Here is an 18,374-nt window from a genome sequence, read left to right on the forward strand (position 1 = left end):
CTAACAAAGTGTAGAGGAAGCTGTTGACTCTGACATTTTTACTTCTCCAGGTGTGTTGCTAACTGCTTTCTTTGATGCAGGTCCTTAAAGGAGTCATTGTGGCTGTTCACGAGTTTATTCTGGGATCTTTGCTGGCTGTTTGTTTTCTGTCCTCAGGTCCATGATGACCTTCAGGGTGGCTGCTCAGAGGGTCAGGCCTGACAACCTCCGTTCTCATGAAGATTGTGTGCTGTGGCTGAGGGCCGGGGATCTGACCCAAGGTCAACACTGACTGCTGCCTGACCAGAATAAGAGGAATCACCTGGGGTGTACGCTGAACACTGCCGCTGTTGAGGAGAGAAAGAGGAGGGTCTGACTTTTTGAATGAGCATCAGGGATCACGTGACGTGCAAGCTCGTTAGATCATAGTTGGAGCGACGCTTAGGTGTAGATTAGATGTGGTGGTTTCCCCACATTTTGCTTCTTAACTTCATGCTGGTAAAGTGTTTTGTTTAGTTTTTCCTATTTTTTTTTTTTGTTCACTGCAAGGGGATCATGAGGGAATTTTCCCAGAACAAGCTGACATCTGGTTTTTCCCTCACTTGCATGTGTGTTTGTGCTGCTGCAGCTGACGGCACAGATTAAATTCATTTAGACTATTTTACATTCCATCTTTTTATTCATCTGCTGCGTTATCTTACTTCATATATTCCTACTGTACATACATACTTTCACACTGCTGACTCTTATTTTAATCATATTTTGTGAATGTATAACTTCATGGTAAATGGCGTTGGTTCCTTTTTTGTTTTTGAAACATGAAGAGTTGAAGATGACTGATCAGAAGTTTATAATCATTGACCTTTGAACTCTACACAGGGACATGTGTTATGTTAATGATCAATACTGGTCTGTGATGTTTGGGGAAACCTGTTGTGATGGCACAGCCTGATATAGAACCGCATGGAACAGACTCTGCTGCCACTGGATGAACAGATTGTGCATGTAAAGTGTCTCTGTAAGACTTAATGTGTTCTACTAAACTTTGCTGACATGAACTCTCTCTTCTGTGGTTATTGTTAGTAGTTGTTCACATCTTCAAACTGACAAAGGGCAGAGAACTGCACGAGTCCTGGACTGAAGTGGGTAGATGCTTTAACGCTAATAGCCTATAAAGGCAGGGTCCATAGAATCCTAGAACAGCACAAAACGCTTACAGGTCGATCCATGCCATCGCCCTGACACTGCACACCGCCCTCTCCCACCTGGAGCCGAAGGACACATGTGAGAATGCTGTTTGTCAATGACAGCTCAGCATTCAACCAGTGTTGGGAAGATTACTTTAGAAATGTAATTAGTTACAATTACAAATTACCTTGTTAAAAATTTAATAGTAGTGTAACTATGTACTTTATCAAAGTAATATTACTAATTACATTTCAGTTACTTTTCCTAATTTTGAATGAACGCTCTGAACTGTTCCTTATTCACATGTTAAAACCTTTCAGCAGTAGCCTTAACTTTGCCAACATTAACACAATAAAATCAATTACAAGATTGGATTTCAGCATCTGTTTTTACTGAAGTGAGGGGTCAGTGGTTGAACCAGACAGGCTAGAATGTACACATACCCACACACAAAAGTGGGCTGATGTGCTATCTTGATCAATAAACAAAATTAAAATTAAAACGGTGTTTGATGCATTCGGCATTCGGCTCTGACACCATTACGGAAATGTCTCACGATGGCTGAGAGTGATGTTAACTGGCTCATTGATCCAGTAGTGATCCTGCATGCTTCTCATCCACTAAGTTGGATGAATATGTTGCCTTTCTTTCTGTTTAACAAAAAAATAAATAAAAATGGAAATCAAACTAATATTTGAGGTGTAACAAAAAATAATCATGGTGTAGTGTAACTGAGTTTTACTAAAGTTATTTGGCAAAATTTCCATTTAAAAAAAAAAAAACTGATGAATGGAATCCAAAAAGTAACTGTTGTAGTTTAGCAAGCAGGTGATAATAAAGTTGAGGTGACTCCACCCTCTCAAAAAAATAATAAAATATTACACTTAATCCTTGTGCAACGTTCGCAAACGCGACCCTTTCGTGTTGTTCGGGACAAAAACGTCCTCTAACTTTTACAGTTTTAAAAATATATCAAATATTTTTTTGCATAGACCTTTTAACTTCAGTTCTAATCAAAAGAAGTGGAAAAAAATCATTTTCCCCACAGGATTTTAACCCTTTAATCACCAATTTCATAAGGGGTGGTGCTGAAAATTGGAAAAAAAAAAAACACAAAATGGCTCATTTTTAATAGAAAAGGTGAATGTGGACTGGATTTTTTTTTTAATCTTTATTACAGTCTTGGTCATGTCAAACATCAGTAACAACACTGACTTTATTGCATTATTAGTTTTTGCACAGCACTGGATTTTCATTTGTTTCTCCCTTACGTGTTGTTCGTGGCCATTTTTGTCCCATAGACTTCCATTATAAACACATTTTTTGACTGCACAGTCATGGCACTATGTGTGTGTATGTTAGAGAGAAAAAGAGCCATTTGCACACTGACCTTGTTGTCTGTGAGTACACACAACCACAGAGTCTTCATAGAGTAAACAAAAACAAAGAAAGTGTATGCATGTGTGGCCCTTTGATGTCTACAGGTGCAGACTAAACAAAACAAAAAGGCAAGTGGTCTTGCATGTGACCTTGTGGTCATTTGATGTGAGAAGAGCAGAAAGCAACATGAAGAGAGGATTCACTTGGGCACAAGCTTTGGAAATGATTGTGCAGCCTGGCTCTATAAAGGGCCAGGCTGTGAAGGTGTGAAGGCTGCACAAGTAGATCCGTCACTTGTTCACAAATGAATCCTTCACTCGTTCACAAGTGAGTCCTTCACTTGTGCACTAGTAAATCCTTCATTCGTGCACAGGTGAATCCTCTCTTCATGCTGCTTGCTGCTTTTGTCACTATCAAATGACCAGGAGGATGCATGCAAGTCCACTAGTTTTTTTGTTTTGTTTAGTCTGAACCTGTCAGCATCAAAGGGCCCGGCACTTACTTTTAGGGCTGCAACAAATTTACTTTACTTTACTAAACTACTTTAATACTAATTTTAGTAGGGGACTAAACTGTAGATTAGATTTGGTTAGTCAACAATTATTTTTTGTTAAGTTATTTATCTATGGTGTCTATTTAGTAACATGCACATGTGCGTATGGTCGTGCGACAACACACCATGGAAAAGAGGCACTTAGACCTCACTTAGACTAATTCAGTGATCTCAACTGAGACACTAACCTAAAAGTAAAGTCACTCTACTGGAGGACGTGTTTTCCGAAAGCTAAAAATTTTTTTTTTTTTTAACTTTATTTTCCTTAAAAACACCCAGACTTTAGATCATCGCGGTCTCAACTTTACTTCACTGCGCGTCTCCCATAATTCATCTGTCATCATGGTAGAAGTTCTCGGCTATTTGTTGCATCCCTACGTTCTTTGTTTTTGTTTACTCTATGAAGACTGTGGTTGTGTGTACTCACAGACAACAAGGTCAGTGTGCAAATGGCTCTCTTTCTCTCTAACATACACACACAGTAGACACACAGTTATGTGCTAAAATACTCCCTATAGCTCCATATACAAGCCAGAAACTACACTATATAAGCACAGGGCTGCAGGTAAAGGGTTAATAGGGTCATCAGGTTGTTAACTGTATAAATCACAAATTTTACCTCCTTCCAACAGGGTAAACCACCAACAATCAAGAATGCATGAGTATGTAGTGTGGTTATAATGGAAGTCTATGGGAAAAAAAAATCAGCACCACCCCTTATGAAATTGGTGATTAAAGGGTTAAAATCCTGGGGGAAAATGATTTTTTTCACTACTTTTGATCAGAACTGAAGTTAATTAAAAGGTCTATGCAAAAAAATATTCATCTGATATATTTTTAAAACCGTTAAGAGGACGTTTTTTTGTCCCAAACAACACGAAAGGGGTTAAAATTTGCCCACAGTGTATTATTGACCTAAAATGTTTTCAATCATATTAACAACATTTATGTAAAATTACGCTTGTTGAGCAAAAATGATTCAATTTGCTCACATATTGACAAAGTTATGGCCAAAATAAACTCTCAGAGGACAAAAATGTCCCAGTGCATAAGGGTTAAGACTGATGTTGTATAAGAATCAGAAGGAAAATGTGTTAACATTAAACATATCTCGAAAGGCAGGTGTTAATCATATAGTGCTGGTGTCCACAAGGGGGCACTGATCACTGAGGTACTACAGTTACTAGCAGTTTAAAATGACCAAATAGGTCAGAACTGGAATTAGACATGATGCATCGTACCAATAATACATTTTAAACTCATTATATTTGATTTTATTGTCAGTACTTTGTATGTGGGAAGACATGTCTGCAGGGCTTCTCAGTGACTTGCAGTCATTTGAATAATTTGCTCATTTGTATTCTCATTGACACAGAAAGGACACAGAAAGGAAAGAATTGATGTGACAAGCTTGTAAATTTTATTTTCATGTTGTTACTGATTGTATTTTCTCATCTTTTTTGTTAATGGAGAAACAACAGAAAAAGCATTCACAACATAGGAAACATTTATAGATACACATTGATGTGATGAAACAGCATCACATGTAGGTTGAGCAGAGGGTAGTCAGAGGGAAGTCAGTTTCAAAGATGTGACAGTTTGTAACGAGGACTTCTCCTGACACACTGTAAAAATATACTTTCTCCATGAGGAGGAGGAGGATGAGGAAGAAGGGGAGGAGGACATCTTTGAGGATGACTTGTGTTCCTGCTCATAAGGGAAAACATGCACGTCAGATAGGAAAGTGTGAGATGAAGCATACTGTACATGGACAGAATACATTTACGTGTGAATTTTACCACTCTGCTGCAGGCACAATGAAAAACAGACAAAGAAAAAACTTGAAATAAAAGCCCTTTAGAGGTGATGATTGATTATGAAATGATTTAAAAACTGGAATGTTTTCAGATCTGACACCGGCTTCTCAATCTCTGCTAACCTTCTTTAATTTGACATTTTGGTTTTCAGCAGTGCCGACATGACGCAGTGGTAAAAACGCACCATGTATGCAGTGTGTGTGTGTGTGTGTGTGTGTGTGTGACAATATGTAGATAAACAGAACAAAAGGGAACACTGTACCTCACACACACCACAGAGTCGATCCATCATGACCCGATACTTTAGTTTTTTTTTTTTTTTTTTTTTACAAACTCCACACAAACTTTTATTATTGCTGCTTTTTCATGGCACAAATAAATGAAACAATACATCATGTTTTTCATACTATTATGTTCTCGTCTGCCATGCAAGCTCACTACAGTACTGATGCTAATATTAGCTTATATTACACAGAGCGACAAAAAAAGAAAACAGAGCAGGTTCATGTGTGGGTCTCCACACACAGTGCCAGACTAACTACAGCTGGTTTGTTACAGTTAGTGAGTAGATACAAAAGACGTGTAACTGTCACACAAAATGATTATGATAGTATTAGCAATATTTATAATAAGAATAATAATAAAAAAAACACATTCTTAGGGCATCACAAACGTAAAGAACCAAAGGGGGCCAAACGTAATGTTTTAAATAATTTAAACATTTTTGACATTCATTCCTTCAGGTTTTTTTTTTGTTATGTACAGTTAATATTTATATTTGTATAGAAGTAGTGCTTAATTTCTAAAAATACAACTGAAAAACACAAAAGGGCTGCATTCTGTGAATGCTGTGCAAATAACATCTTTTTACAACAAGCCTCTAAACTTTAACGTCCTGACCAACACACACTGCCCCTCCACTCCGATCATCAAACACACACAGTAAGTTCAGCTGTCAGTCAAAGCTGAAAGATTCAATTTCAAACCATCACATTTGCCTAAAGCGAAAACGAAACATCGTCTGGCCTCTCGCGACATCTCGCTTACCAGCTAAAGCCAATATTCAACGTCTGTTGGAGGTTTCTGTTGCACGTTTTAAAGCCCTCATCTCTTATCTGATACAACATGGCCTCAAAGAAGAAACATGAAAGAGGACAAGCTTGTTGGCATGCATTAAACGTCACCTCAGACTTTTCCCATTTGACCCGCCAGCAGGAAATTAATAAACTTCACCGGAACTGCAGATGTTACAGAAACACACCTGATAACTTCTGCTCCCGTCACACTAATGAAACCTTCCGTGCTGCTTATTCTGCGATTTAACGTCAGTGCTGGCAGTGATGGCGCCTCATCCGATCAAAACAATAACCACCGAAATGCTTTCAGTATTCAGACATGAAAGCAGCAACGTGCACCAGATACTGGCTCGTCTCTTTATTATTTATCACAGATAAACCCCTTAGAACTGAACACAAGGCAACTAAAAACAAGGAAAAATGTCAGTCAGTGCAGAATTATTATATTATAAAATCTAATCTGAGTGTTTCCTGTCAGCACCTCCTGTCTAATTACATCAAAACATGTGTCTGAACATTTTTTTTGTAAGACACTGACAGGAAAATAAACATTTTTGAGGGATGAAAACACTTTTTCATGCCAAACTGCTGTTCAATTTTCCGACAAAAAAAAAAAAGCTAAAGAAAAACTCAGGCTTAATCAGAGATAATACAATTATTGTTTCCATTTTTCTCTATGAATACAACAGTTCCATTCAAGAACACATGAAGTATACACATTTTAAAACAAGAACACACTCACAAACTTGTTTTTGTGAATGACATTTAAAATCAGTCCGAAGGTGAAGTTCCTGAAACTAAAGATTTTTTTTTCTCTTTCGTCGAAAAACGAGCACGAGACACGAGTGCAAAGTCTTGAGTTGACGATAAATATGAAAACACAGTGATGATTCCTTTTTCCTCTGTGTTTGTGTGATATGCAGTCAGAGCGAGGCAGCTGTGGTGGACAGGTGGAGCTTGGTGATGGTGTGTTCACGTCATGGGGAAACGGTCTGTAAAAATGCACCTTTTAAAACACTTAATAACTTTGAGGGTCGTGCAATTTGGCAAAGGAGCCTGACTTGGCCACATCTGTTGACAGCTGTAAGTCTCATACAGCTAATGACAGATAAAAACAAATAATTAGTCTTTTTAAGAGCAAAATACTTTTTTTTTCTCTGATTTGCAATAAATGAATTCTTCTCATTAGATCGCAAACATTTGGCAAATTGGATGATGATGTTACTTAATTATTAAATCACTGCTGCATAAAATGTGAACAAGGACTAAAGGCCTTGAACACAGCCTTACGTTCTCTCCCCATGATGTGACAGCAGCATTCCACCATGGTGGGAGGTCATGTGATCTGTGCGGTGTTGATGTGTGTGTGGTGATGCCTGATGGGCATCCTGGCCTCGCTGATGATGATGATGATGATGGCGTTGTTGGGTATCTCGGGTGGATCTAAATGGATTTGGAGGAATCCTGTTTGCTGATGAGGACCTCCAGGAGGCGCAGTTTGGCCTTGATCCTCTTGTACTCTCTGTACTCCTCCAGCATCGGGACTCGGTCCTCCTTTTGCACATTTCTGCAGCAGAGAGAGAGAGGATGAAGTTAAACCTTTGTTGTTGTTGTGCATTCTTTGTACTGACAGTGAAATAAGTTAATAATTGCAGTCACATGTTCTCCAGTTATACTCTTGGATAACATCTCAGTTCCCCCCCTACCTTCCATTTTGCTGATAAAAATCTTCCTCAAACTCTCGGATGGTCTTCCTCAGTTTCTTCTTCTCTGCTCTGGCCTTCCACAGCTGTTCCAGCAGCTCTGGCCTGGAGGATGATAAAGGTGCTATTACACATCATCAAGAAACTGTGAAACATGTTTAACTTTGATCATGTTTTTGTTTTTTATCCGCACTGTGGCCTAGAAATGAGGAGGCCAGCGTGAAAAGGAGGGTACTGTGAGCAGGAAGTGAACTGTGGTGCTGTGAGGGATCAGCTATCGGGATCATGTACGAGTCAGTGACCTGGATGTTTAAACCTGAGCTGATTACTTTGGTTGGTGTATGTGTGTGACACGTTAAATAGATTACAGACTCAGCAGCTGAAACCTGTGTTTTCTGTGTCGTACGTTATTCCTGCTTGTGTCAGCAAAGTGGGAGATAATTGGAGCGGCTTTTCCTCCTCAGGGTCAATCATTAATTAATATGGTACTAAAAAAATGCTTGTATGATTCATTACAATTAATGTGAGGGCCTCTATTTTAATACTTTTTCCTGTTATCTGGGCTGCGATTGTTTTGCCATTGTTATCAGCCGTAAGTCAGAAAAGATCAAATTAAAACGTATGTAGCTGAATTTATGTGTTAATGTGAAACAGCCTTTTGAAATTTTGTAAACCATCCTTACTTTCTGAGAGCCCAAATTTCTTTTAGATTGATCACTAATGAAAACAATAATCACTTATAGTGTAATCAGGCTTTAGCTGTGATGGGTGTTTTTGTTCTCACATGGACGAGGCGTTGGAGCTGGACAGCCGCAGGTCGAGGGCCAGCCTCCCTGACCCCTCCTCCATCTTGTCTCTTAGTCTGTCTGCTTGGTTCTGGCTCCTCACAGGCCCGTCGGTCATCGTCACGGAGTCGACGGCCATGATGACCTCGGAGCTCTGCATCTCTCCGCCACTGCTCTCTGCCTCCTCCTCCTCCTCTTCTTCTTCCTCGTCCCTGTCCTCCTCCCTCTCCTCTTCTTCTCCTCCCCCGACACCAACGCTTCCTTTGCGCTCATCTTCCTCCTCTTCTTTGATCTCCTCCCAGAAGTGAGCAGTTTCACCCTCGATGATTGGCTGGAGAGTTTGACTCCGCCTCTTACTTGAAGGGGATACCTGAACAAAGTGAGAGAGGTAGGAAACATTTGATTTTCAGTATCTGCCGAGTCCTGATCCGATAAAGGCAGTCATTGCAGCAAAACGTGTGTCTGTGTGTGTCCAAACCACCACACTATGTGATGTCACACGCACAACGGCTCATCGTGGCCTCGAACCCACACCCTTCTACACCAAAAGCCCCTACACTACCCCTACACTACATATCATATACATATCCGAGTCCTCATCAGGAGGTTATGGCCAATTCCAATTTACTCAGAAATTACGTAATCGAGCCCAATTTCCCATCACGTCATCAGATCGGGACATCCCTAATTTAATTCATGTTTCTTCTTCTTTTCTGCAAAATGATGTTAACTTTGTGTTTGACATTGATTTTGTACTGACTGTGATCGGTGTGATGCTGACTCTGGTGAGCATCTGTTTGACCAGTCTGTAGCGATCGTAGAGCGGCTTCACCACCAGGCGCTCCTCTCTGGTCACCTGCAGGGGACGAGAAGAAACAGAATGTGTTTTTATCTGTCACGGGATAACATGAATCTCTGCAGGATTTAGGACTCTGGTTTTCTCACAGGTCGACCATGCAGGCCTTCGTAGTGCAGCAGATTCTTCTGAAGGACTGTCTTCTCACAGGACAACTGCTCTTTGGTCATCTTCTGCAGAGACAGAGTTTGTCATTTGAATGGAATAGAAAAGTCTTTAGAAATTCTCTGGTTAAACAGTGTAAGGCCTCTCATCCTTCACTTTGTGATCCACTGTCCTCCAAAGCCCTGTGTTGCCTCATTTTTAACTAATCTATGCCCAGGTTGACACTTGTGACAGCTGTGACTCTCTCACCTTGATGTCCTCAGGCCACCCATCCTCCTGTCTTTTCCCTTTGACCCTTTGCTGGATTAACTCCAGTGTTTCCTCCCTGGTGGGACGAGGACCTTTGACGTCCACTGGTGTGTTGTGAGCACCTTGATCCAGTGTGGAGCCAAAGCTCTTGGGCAAGGTGTTGCTCCTCGGGCGAGTTTGAGGGCTGAACTCGCTCTCTGCACGGTGTTTGGCATCTGAGGAAGGAAGAGCACAGAGGTGAGGAGGAAGATCAGAAAACGATCAGAAAAAGTGACATAGAATGGAAGAGAGTAAACTATATATATATATAAAAAGAAAAGATGAAAACAACTCTCACTCCGACATGCAGCAATCTATTAAACAGCCTCTGTGGTCAAAGTGAGCCCATCACAATAAGGAGAAAACAACATGCTTTGACAACACATACAGGGAACCAAAAACACAAAAACACCACACCAGGTAAAAACCCAAACCCAGCCCAAACACAGAGCAAAACGTTCATAAACATTTTGATAACCCTGCCTGTACCATCAGTAAAGAAGCCCCTGATATTATACTACTCTACCCCAGAATATGATATCAATAAGAAGCAGTACACGTAGGCAGTTTTTAGTTTAGTGCTGGTGCCATCGTTAGCTTCTTTATACTTAAAGCAGACCTGAATAGTAATTTATATGAGCAGTTTGTCACAAAGTCAGTGTCTAAACATCTGAAATACCTCATTACGCCTTATTTAACAATCAACAAAACTGATGTTTCCCTCCAGTAAGTATTCCATGTCAGCCTGTCATTCCAATAGGAAATGCACCAAAACAAGGAAGATGCTCCCACAAAGCTGCCTCTTTGGGACTGTCAGTAGTGTTTAGTGTCTACTTACTGAGGGGTTTGTACTTACTGAGGTGAAACGGTCTAGAGCTCAGGCCTGAGTAGGGGTGGAGCGGGGGGGTGAGTGTGTGATGGGGAGGTGAGCAGACAGAGGAAGAGGAAGAGGTAGAGGTAGAGGTAGAGGAGGAAGAAGAGGAGGAGGAGGAAGAGGATGAGGAAGTATGGTGGCGTCTGTGTGAATGGAGCAAAGCCTGGTGCCTCAGCGTGCTTCTGGGTAAAAGGTGGTGCTGGCGTCCTGGTTGGCCGTTCAGTCAATCAATCAATCAGTCGTTGGGCGAGAGGAGAAGGAGGAGGAGGGAGGAAAGTGGAGAGCGGGTGCTCGCGTTATTGTTTTTTTCAGTTCTGATTTGTAACAGAGAGAAATATTTCGGCCACTGAGTTCCCCAAGAAGGAGAGCCGCCACCTCACAGGGAGGAGGTGGACGAGCGACCTGTGGGTGTGTTCAGTACGGTGAAACAGTGCACCTGGATATGTCAGATTTAACATTTTTATAACCTGTGATCGAGCATCTGCCAGTGCAGTTAAAGTTGATTCCCTTGTCAAAATATTTTGTTTATATTTAACTTTCACTGTACTGAACTCACCCTGTAGGTCATGAATGTGGGATCACAAGGACGCACCAGCACATTGGAGGGTGGTAGCCACACATGAGAGAGCCACGTCGGCCCCAAACATGTGCATGTCTGCATATGTGTGTGTTAGACCGGCATACATGCTATGTTGTCAAGGTCAAAGGTTACGAGAGGTGGGAGGGTCAAACTGTCCAGCATGGAGCAGGATGACGCACACTCTAACCCCAGCACACACACGCACCCACACACACTAAAAACAAATGCACTTTGACAGAAAACTGAGCGGCCAGTTCTACCTTTAATCTGCCTGCGTATCTTTGTCAGGTCAGTCATCCATTTGAGGACTTTGGGGTTAGCTGCCTTGTCTCCATGAGAGGGCTGCAGAAAGATGAGAAACCACAGAGGGATCAAGAGAAAAGGTCAACACACTTCAGTTCTAATTTACAACTGCAGTTCTGGCACCAAGTTGCTGTTATTGTTTACAGAAAGCTTTAAAAAAAAACACACTAATTTTAGAAAAAAAAATATGTTGCGCTTTAGTTAAAAAGAAATATCGATGGGGTTGTTAATTTGTGTCATATGTGAACCACTGTGAAGTGTGATGAATACTTCCAGAGATATTTAACAGAGAAAAAGGATGGATTTATCAGTCATGTCGGATACACAGATGTCAGAGCAGTATAATAAACAGTGTCCGTGTGTTTCTATTTTTACCTTATAGTTCCTCTCCTTCTCGAACTGCTCCTCAAACTGTTTGATTTTCTTCTTCAGATGCTGAAGCTTCTTGGTGAGTTGGTGGGTCACTGAATCTCCTCCTCTGATTGCCTCCTTGGAGCCAAACGATGCTCGCCTTGGCCTAAAAATACACAACGTCATCCAGGCAGAAAGTGAGAAACAGAATCTCACAGTGAGTCATCTACACCTGCACACTTTTATGTACCTTTGGTGTGCTTTGGTGGGCGAGGTGGCGTCCAGATCTTGCTGGAGGAATCGCTGGGCACTGTGCGCGCCAAAGTCGAGGAAGCGCCGCGCAAGGAGATGAGGGTGGGAGCGGGATGAGGAAGCGGAGACGTCCTGCCCTGCCTCGCCTTCTTCCTCCTCACCGTCCTCCTCCAGGGGTAGCGGGGGGAGGGGAACCATGCGACCGGCCAGGGGGGATAGCTGCGCTTCTCCGCTCTCACTGTCATCATGCCAGGACTTGTAAGCTGGAACAGGGTCTGGACAGAAGAGGAGGCGAATAAAGAGAGGAGGGGGCGTCAACATTAAACGTAATCCCTTATAAACAAGCCTTGAAACGTGTAAGGATGCTCTACTGGTATTTTGCACATATGATACAGTCACCAAATAATTCCTTCTCTTCTTTGGTTGCCTGCTGCCTCATCTGAAGCCAGATTAACAATGTCTTGACTGGCAGCATTATGCTAATAAGCTGAGTTGGAGGGAAAAAAGGAGGAGAGGGGAGATCGGGGTCCTGATAATAATGAGACAGGGGTAAGGCAGAGAGCAGCAGAGTCTGAGTAAAAAGTGTTATCAGAGAGGAAAGGTGTCCTGATCAATCTGCCCAGTGACCCTGCAGCAGGAGGGTGGCGTCCGCACGCTGCCTATTAAATCTGTTTCAAGGAACAGTGTTTTACATGCAGGGATTTATTCATGATCAGTATCACACAAGCACTTCTTTCAGCCTGTGTCAGCCCCCTGCACTGTGTCCACATCATTTAGCAAACCACCACAAAAAGAACAACGACAGAGGATGGAAGGAGGGATGGGCAGGCTGGTGGATGGATGCACAGATGAGACGACTTACCATGCCCTTCCTTTTGCAGATGCATACATGAGAAGTCGATGGAAGGGAGGTGGAGATGGGAGGGGGATGACACTGTTTGGATGGAAGGAGAAAGAAGAGGAAAAAGAAAAAAGGAGGAAGAGGGACAGGAAGAGAGACAGCAAAGAAGAGCAGCAAAGAGGTCATCAGTCACTATCATTCATTTGATAATCATGTGGTTTTCCTACAAGAGTCTGCAGAGTCATACTGGATATTTAAGAGAATTATGAGGAAAAGATAAAGAATGAAGGCTCATTAACAAAACAGAGTGATGCCGTTTGATGGATTTGTAGAGATCTTTGGGAAACATTTAAATATGCATAGATTACAGATGTTTAATATAACATGCTGTGAACCTTTCTGAAGATTTTAGTGCAGTTTGTAGGTAAATTAAAAGTTATATGCTGGGATACCTGAGGCAGGGTGGTACGTACCTTCCCACTGGTTGTCAGGAAAGAGTTGGAGGTGGTGGTTTTGGCCAGGGATTGGTTGGCATGGTGACAAATGGTTCCTGTTGGTCTCGTTGTTGTTGGCGTTCTGATCACAGCGGCATGAACCCGAACCCTGGAAAAGTTCAGAGGGAGATTACAGACACAGATTAGAAATGGAAGCATGCAAATAATCCAAGATTTAAGTAGAAAAAACTGATCATATTATAAGACCACAACTGAAAGAAACACAAAGTATGTCACAGAAACTGCTTGCAATAGATTTAAGAGAACATATTTCTGCTACTTACACAGGTCATGGTGTCGAGGGGCTGATTGTCCTGCCTGAAAACGATGAAAATAAAATTAGAAAAACATTAAAAATACCACTAAAATGTACATTCTCTTTCTGTAGCGGTGTATTTTTTCATCTGCTGACTAATTATACCACTGCAACCCTTCCTCAGAGTCTGCCTGTCTGTGGGAGATCTGTGTTTAACAGCTGAGGAAGAGTCACACTACAGTCACACACAATCTTTCCACATTATGAGTAATTTGTTGTGGGAAAAACTCTTAGTGCTGCTGCTTCGACTACAGCTGAGATCATTTAATCCTTCTGATTAACCTTTGCCCATTTTTACTGTGTATATGTGAAACGGTATGAACCATATTAACAATTAAACATGCATGCTGCAGTGTCTATTCGTGTTAACAACAAGAAGCCATGTATAATGAAATGAGAAAGCACAAAGTAATCTACGTCATGAGATGTCGTAACAACATCACAGCCTGCCCAACATGTTGTATAGCTCACCTGGCAGTGTTTACGTTGTTCTCAGCATCTCTGATGGCCTCTGCATCCAGCTCCATTCCTGAACTCTCCTCCAGGGGGGCAATAGGGTCCAAGGATTTCTGGGAGAAGCAAGAATTTCATCCGATTTGTCATCAGGGGTGTGTGATTCATTGTTAACGTTAAAGTGGATTCATTCTATCCTGGGATATGCTCTCTGCCATGTTTTTAGGTATGGTGGTAAAATGGTTCCTTGGACAAGAGCCACTGAGGCTCAAAGGGGGGCAGCAGCACTGAGGGGTTTTAATTTCCACAGAGACATGCTGCACTAAAAACATCATGTGATGCTTTCTAATATATATATATATATATACATACCAAGCATGACTCCTAAAAATAAAGAGAAACGTGTGGCTTCCACATGATTATGTTTACAAATGAATAGGCCTACTTCTTGCACCTGAACACCCTGATGTCATTCAGTCATGAGTGTATGTTAGTAGGAATAAACACTGATCCGAGTGTGTATTTGTGTTGTGTGCCTGCCGCTTGTCTCTCTTGTCTCTGCTAGAATTCCAGCTATTGAAGCAATCAGAGCAGGACAGAGATGGACTGCTGATAACATTAAGCATTCAGCCTCGGAATGAATTGACACACTGAGACAGGAAGGAGGTTCGCTATGGGAAATATGCTGCAAACCCACACAACAACTGGTTTGGATCTGTGTATTGTGAGTACTTAGTGTGTGTGTGTGTTTGATATTTAAACAGGTGTCTGTATGTCTCCCACTGACCTCTGTGTCTTTCTGACTTGGTTGTATGTGCTGCTCTGTCTGTGTGAGTGGGGTCTCCCCTTCTGTATCACAGGGACTGTCCTCCGGGTCAGTTTGTTGCTCCTTGTCGCCATGGCAACCCTGGTCTGCCAGCTCACTGGGATTCACCCTGGAAGATTGAAAGCATCAATAAATTTAATGTGCCACTGTATAACCTGACACTGAAACAACACTCTATCTGCTATGCAGACTGACATATTTCAGTGTTCACAACATTTGTGGCGTGCGTCTCCTTGATGTTGGTAACCAACACTTACTTCCAGACATCTTGTTTTGTCATAGAGGTCACTGAACACTGAACAGCTGCTTCCCTCAACATAGATAGAGCCTGCTTATTAGCATCACCGCGCTTACTGTATTCACTGGTAACCTGAACCACCTGTCTGAGTTTGTGCCTTCGTACACAATGTTCACTATGGCAGATATGTTTCTTTAACGTCATCTGAAGCCACTTCAAACCACCGAGGAATCTGTGTAATGTGTGTTTACACCAGCAGGTGCAACGACAAAATGAAGTTAAAGTCGAGCATATAGATTACAGAGTGTAATTATGTGCGTCTAACATGCAGTAATCTCATTACTTCAGCTAAGTGCAGGTTCCATTTTATTTGTGTGTTTGTGTGTGTGTGCACATGCCCTCACCCCTGGCCATCATAGTTGCTGAGGTCTTGGTCGATGGAGGTTTTCAGCTCAAAGAAATGGTGCTCCACTGCAGCCCTGATGGTTCGCTGTATTATCCTGAGAAAATACACACAAATACATCAGCTTAGTCTTTGGAAAGTGACCGCAGGGACACGTCTACTGGACTTCCTGTAGGTATGTTAATATTTAATGGCATATTTCTGAGTAACAATAAAAGAAAGCCACAATGGAGAAGTTCAGGTTCTTGAAAACACTGTTCGCACAAGCAGGTGACTTCCCACCTGGTAGAACTGAGGAGGGCACCTTAATAAGTGGTGAAATGTCTTTAGGAAATCCAGAAACCAAGCCGGATGCCTGAGAAGGTTAGTCCAAGTGTACTGACAGTAAACTCCACTCAGACCATCCACAGCAGAGCAGAGCCAAATGTTTACCCGGGTTTACAAGCCTCTTTAGATAAGATCCTGTGACCATGTTTACTCAGTACTATTATTCCAGCCAAGGACAATTCCCACAGTAAATATATCCCAGTGAATCCACATAGCCATAAACCCAGCACCCATGCTGCAGGCCACGCTTCTTTATCCTGTGTCTCAACAAACACAGGACTTGTTTTGATAATCAAACTGAAAACATATTTAGGTTACATTTCCCTGAAAGGAGAATCCATTGCTGCAGGAGTGCTCCCTCCTGTAATAATGTATCTTCAATGACTTTGTGTTTCGTGTAAGTACTTTAGCTCAGCTGTAGTCTGGGAACAAGCACCATAAATGCACATAAATCCATCTCTGCTAACAGTACTTATTAATTTCCATTTGATTTTACTGATTAGGACAAAAAGTCATAACTGATGTGGAAACATTTATAACTGTAATCAGTTGTTTAACGACTGATGCCGCTGAAGCTACCGGACTGTTCATCCATTTAATTAAGATGTTTAAGCTTTAGCAGCAAGCCTCCTCACAGTGTTCAATTATTGTAGAGAGCCTACCAATTAACAGCCAAATAACTGAAGCTTTAAACGGTAAATATGTTTGTTTCATGTAATCAGAGACAATGATTCTATTCTGAGCTGAAATGTCCTTATTGAGCCAAAAACCTGTCCAGCTCTGAAAGGATTAAATTTACTTTTACTGGAGCCCTAGAGGAGAAAAGGAGGAGAAGGAGCAGAGGAGGTGAGAGCCTATAAAAGGTAACAACGCGCTGACCTCTTCCACGCTGACATGCAACGCTTGATCCACAGGCTCTGCTGAGATTTCACTCTGGCTTAATTTACTCCACTGTAAAGCATTCGATGGGAAAACACCCAGCTCACGCAAACCCCAACACACACTCCATCTAGTTTCACTTGTACGACAACTTGCCCTCTGTTCTGTACATTTATTCAGACTAATTCATCACTAAGATGTATAAAGGTGTGTGTATCAGGTGTATAAATGAATGTGGCACTTTCTACCGTGTCCATTTACACACACAGTGCCCACCTTCGCTCTACTTCTCACTATTCTAATAATAACTATACACCATACACAAACCCCCATGAGCAGTAAAAGATGCTGTGCTTGGTGTCTTTCTTATTCAGCCGGGGGGAAGCAGGACAAATTGCTAGTTAGACATTTTCCTACAAGCCAGTGAAGTGAAGCATTCATTACCAGATGGAGCTGAATCCTGATCTAACTGCAGCATATTCCTGTGTATTAGTATATTCTGTACAGTGGATGTATCAGAACACTCAACTGCAACATATCTATGGAGTTTCCTGTCAACACTTGCTGCCTTCTTTTGTTAGGGATTTTACAGCATTCCATCTTTCATGTCTTCTTCCACAGTCCTGACACTGCTTGGGTTTGTGCCTTCGAGCGTCCATGCTGGTAAACTCACATTAATGCAGAACACCATAGAAAGTGATTATATCCCGTTTCCATGTCATGCAGCTAAAAAGCAAAGGCCTGACATTCATGTGATCGCTGAGTTCATGTCCCAGAGGCTATGACAGCGCCGAGAAATGCAAAATACTTTCGTTTAGCTTTGTAATCAAAACACAAGGATGAGCTTTTCCTCCTTCTGTCACATCCCTACCTTGTTTCTTTTAAACCCACTCATCCTGGCACTGCCTGCAGGTTCTTCTTGACTTCTCTTGTTTTGTTTGCCTCTCTTGAGCAGATGGTCTTTCACTGCCGCCACCTCACACTTCAGCTTACTTGTCTTTTTTTCTTTTACACACTGTTTACAGTTATGGTCCCTGTACAGTACTTTATTTTTTTACTACAATTCACCTTTTTCGTGTATGAATTCGACATGCATGCAGCCTTCCTGCATGTATATCAGTATAGCTCAGTATGTCATTGTGTGTGAGCGTGTGGACTTACTCAGCAGAGTCAGCAGGCAGGATGGATATAGGGGAGAGGTGGGAGCTGCAGAGTCAGAGAGGGGAAAAGGACAACATGGTTAGAACACCACGTACTCCTCAATTCCCTTCCCATACCAACATAAAAAAAGACCTTGAAATGCGTAGGCGACAGGCAGCAAGAGCCAAAACATGGAGGAAGAACAATGATGTTAACAATGTAACTGTGTTAGCAGACAGGAAGCAGCAAGACACCATGTTAGAGCTGAAGAAGGAAAAACAAATGAAATGATGTTTGGAAGTCAGCATGATTTTTTTTTTACTGTCTCCTAATTAAAGATAACATGTGCCAAATGGCAATCTCACCA

The 18,374-nt window shown here is 41.8% G+C and overlaps 1 protein-coding gene across 9 annotated transcripts in view; it reads right to left on the minus strand.

Annotated features, from left to right (window-relative positions):
* Positions 1-5,224: 5,224 nt before the first annotated feature.
* The window catches only part of fam13b (family with sequence similarity 13 member B), a 48,583-nt gene continuing 35,433 nt past the window's right edge, over positions 5,225-18,374 (minus strand). For 6 of the 9 annotated variants that reach the window (XM_028415387.1, XM_028415388.1, XM_028415389.1 and 3 more), the window contains 17 exons: positions 18,029-18,073; positions 15,663-15,758; positions 14,982-15,129; positions 14,213-14,310; positions 13,710-13,743; positions 13,405-13,534; positions 12,953-13,024; positions 12,089-12,365; positions 11,863-12,004; positions 11,445-11,526; positions 10,587-10,811; positions 9,692-9,906; positions 9,427-9,510; positions 9,242-9,337; positions 8,481-8,851; positions 7,700-7,801; positions 5,225-7,560 (listed from right to left, as the gene is read on the minus strand). In XM_028415387.1, coding sequence (XP_028271188.1) covers positions 7,437-7,560; positions 7,700-7,801; positions 8,481-8,851; positions 9,242-9,337; positions 9,427-9,510; positions 9,692-9,906; positions 10,587-10,811; positions 11,445-11,526; positions 11,863-12,004; positions 12,089-12,365; positions 12,953-13,024; positions 13,405-13,534; positions 13,710-13,743; positions 14,213-14,310; positions 14,982-15,129; positions 15,663-15,758; positions 18,029-18,073 — 2,341 coding nt within the window. In that variant the 3' untranslated portion in view covers positions 5,225-7,436. The remainder of the gene's footprint in view (positions 7,561-7,699; positions 7,802-8,480; positions 8,852-9,241; positions 9,338-9,426; positions 9,511-9,691; positions 9,907-10,586; positions 10,812-11,444; positions 11,527-11,862; positions 12,005-12,088; positions 12,366-12,952; positions 13,025-13,404; positions 13,535-13,709; positions 13,744-14,212; positions 14,311-14,981; positions 15,130-15,662; positions 15,759-18,028; positions 18,074-18,374) is intronic. The other 3 variants (XM_028415392.1, XM_028415393.1, XM_028415395.1) reach the window with 3 other exon arrangements.

The sequence above is a fragment of the Parambassis ranga genome, chromosome 10 (assembly GCF_900634625.1).
Source record: "Parambassis ranga chromosome 10, fParRan2.1, whole genome shotgun sequence".
Classification (NCBI taxonomy): domain Eukaryota; kingdom Metazoa; phylum Chordata; class Actinopteri; family Ambassidae; genus Parambassis; species Parambassis ranga.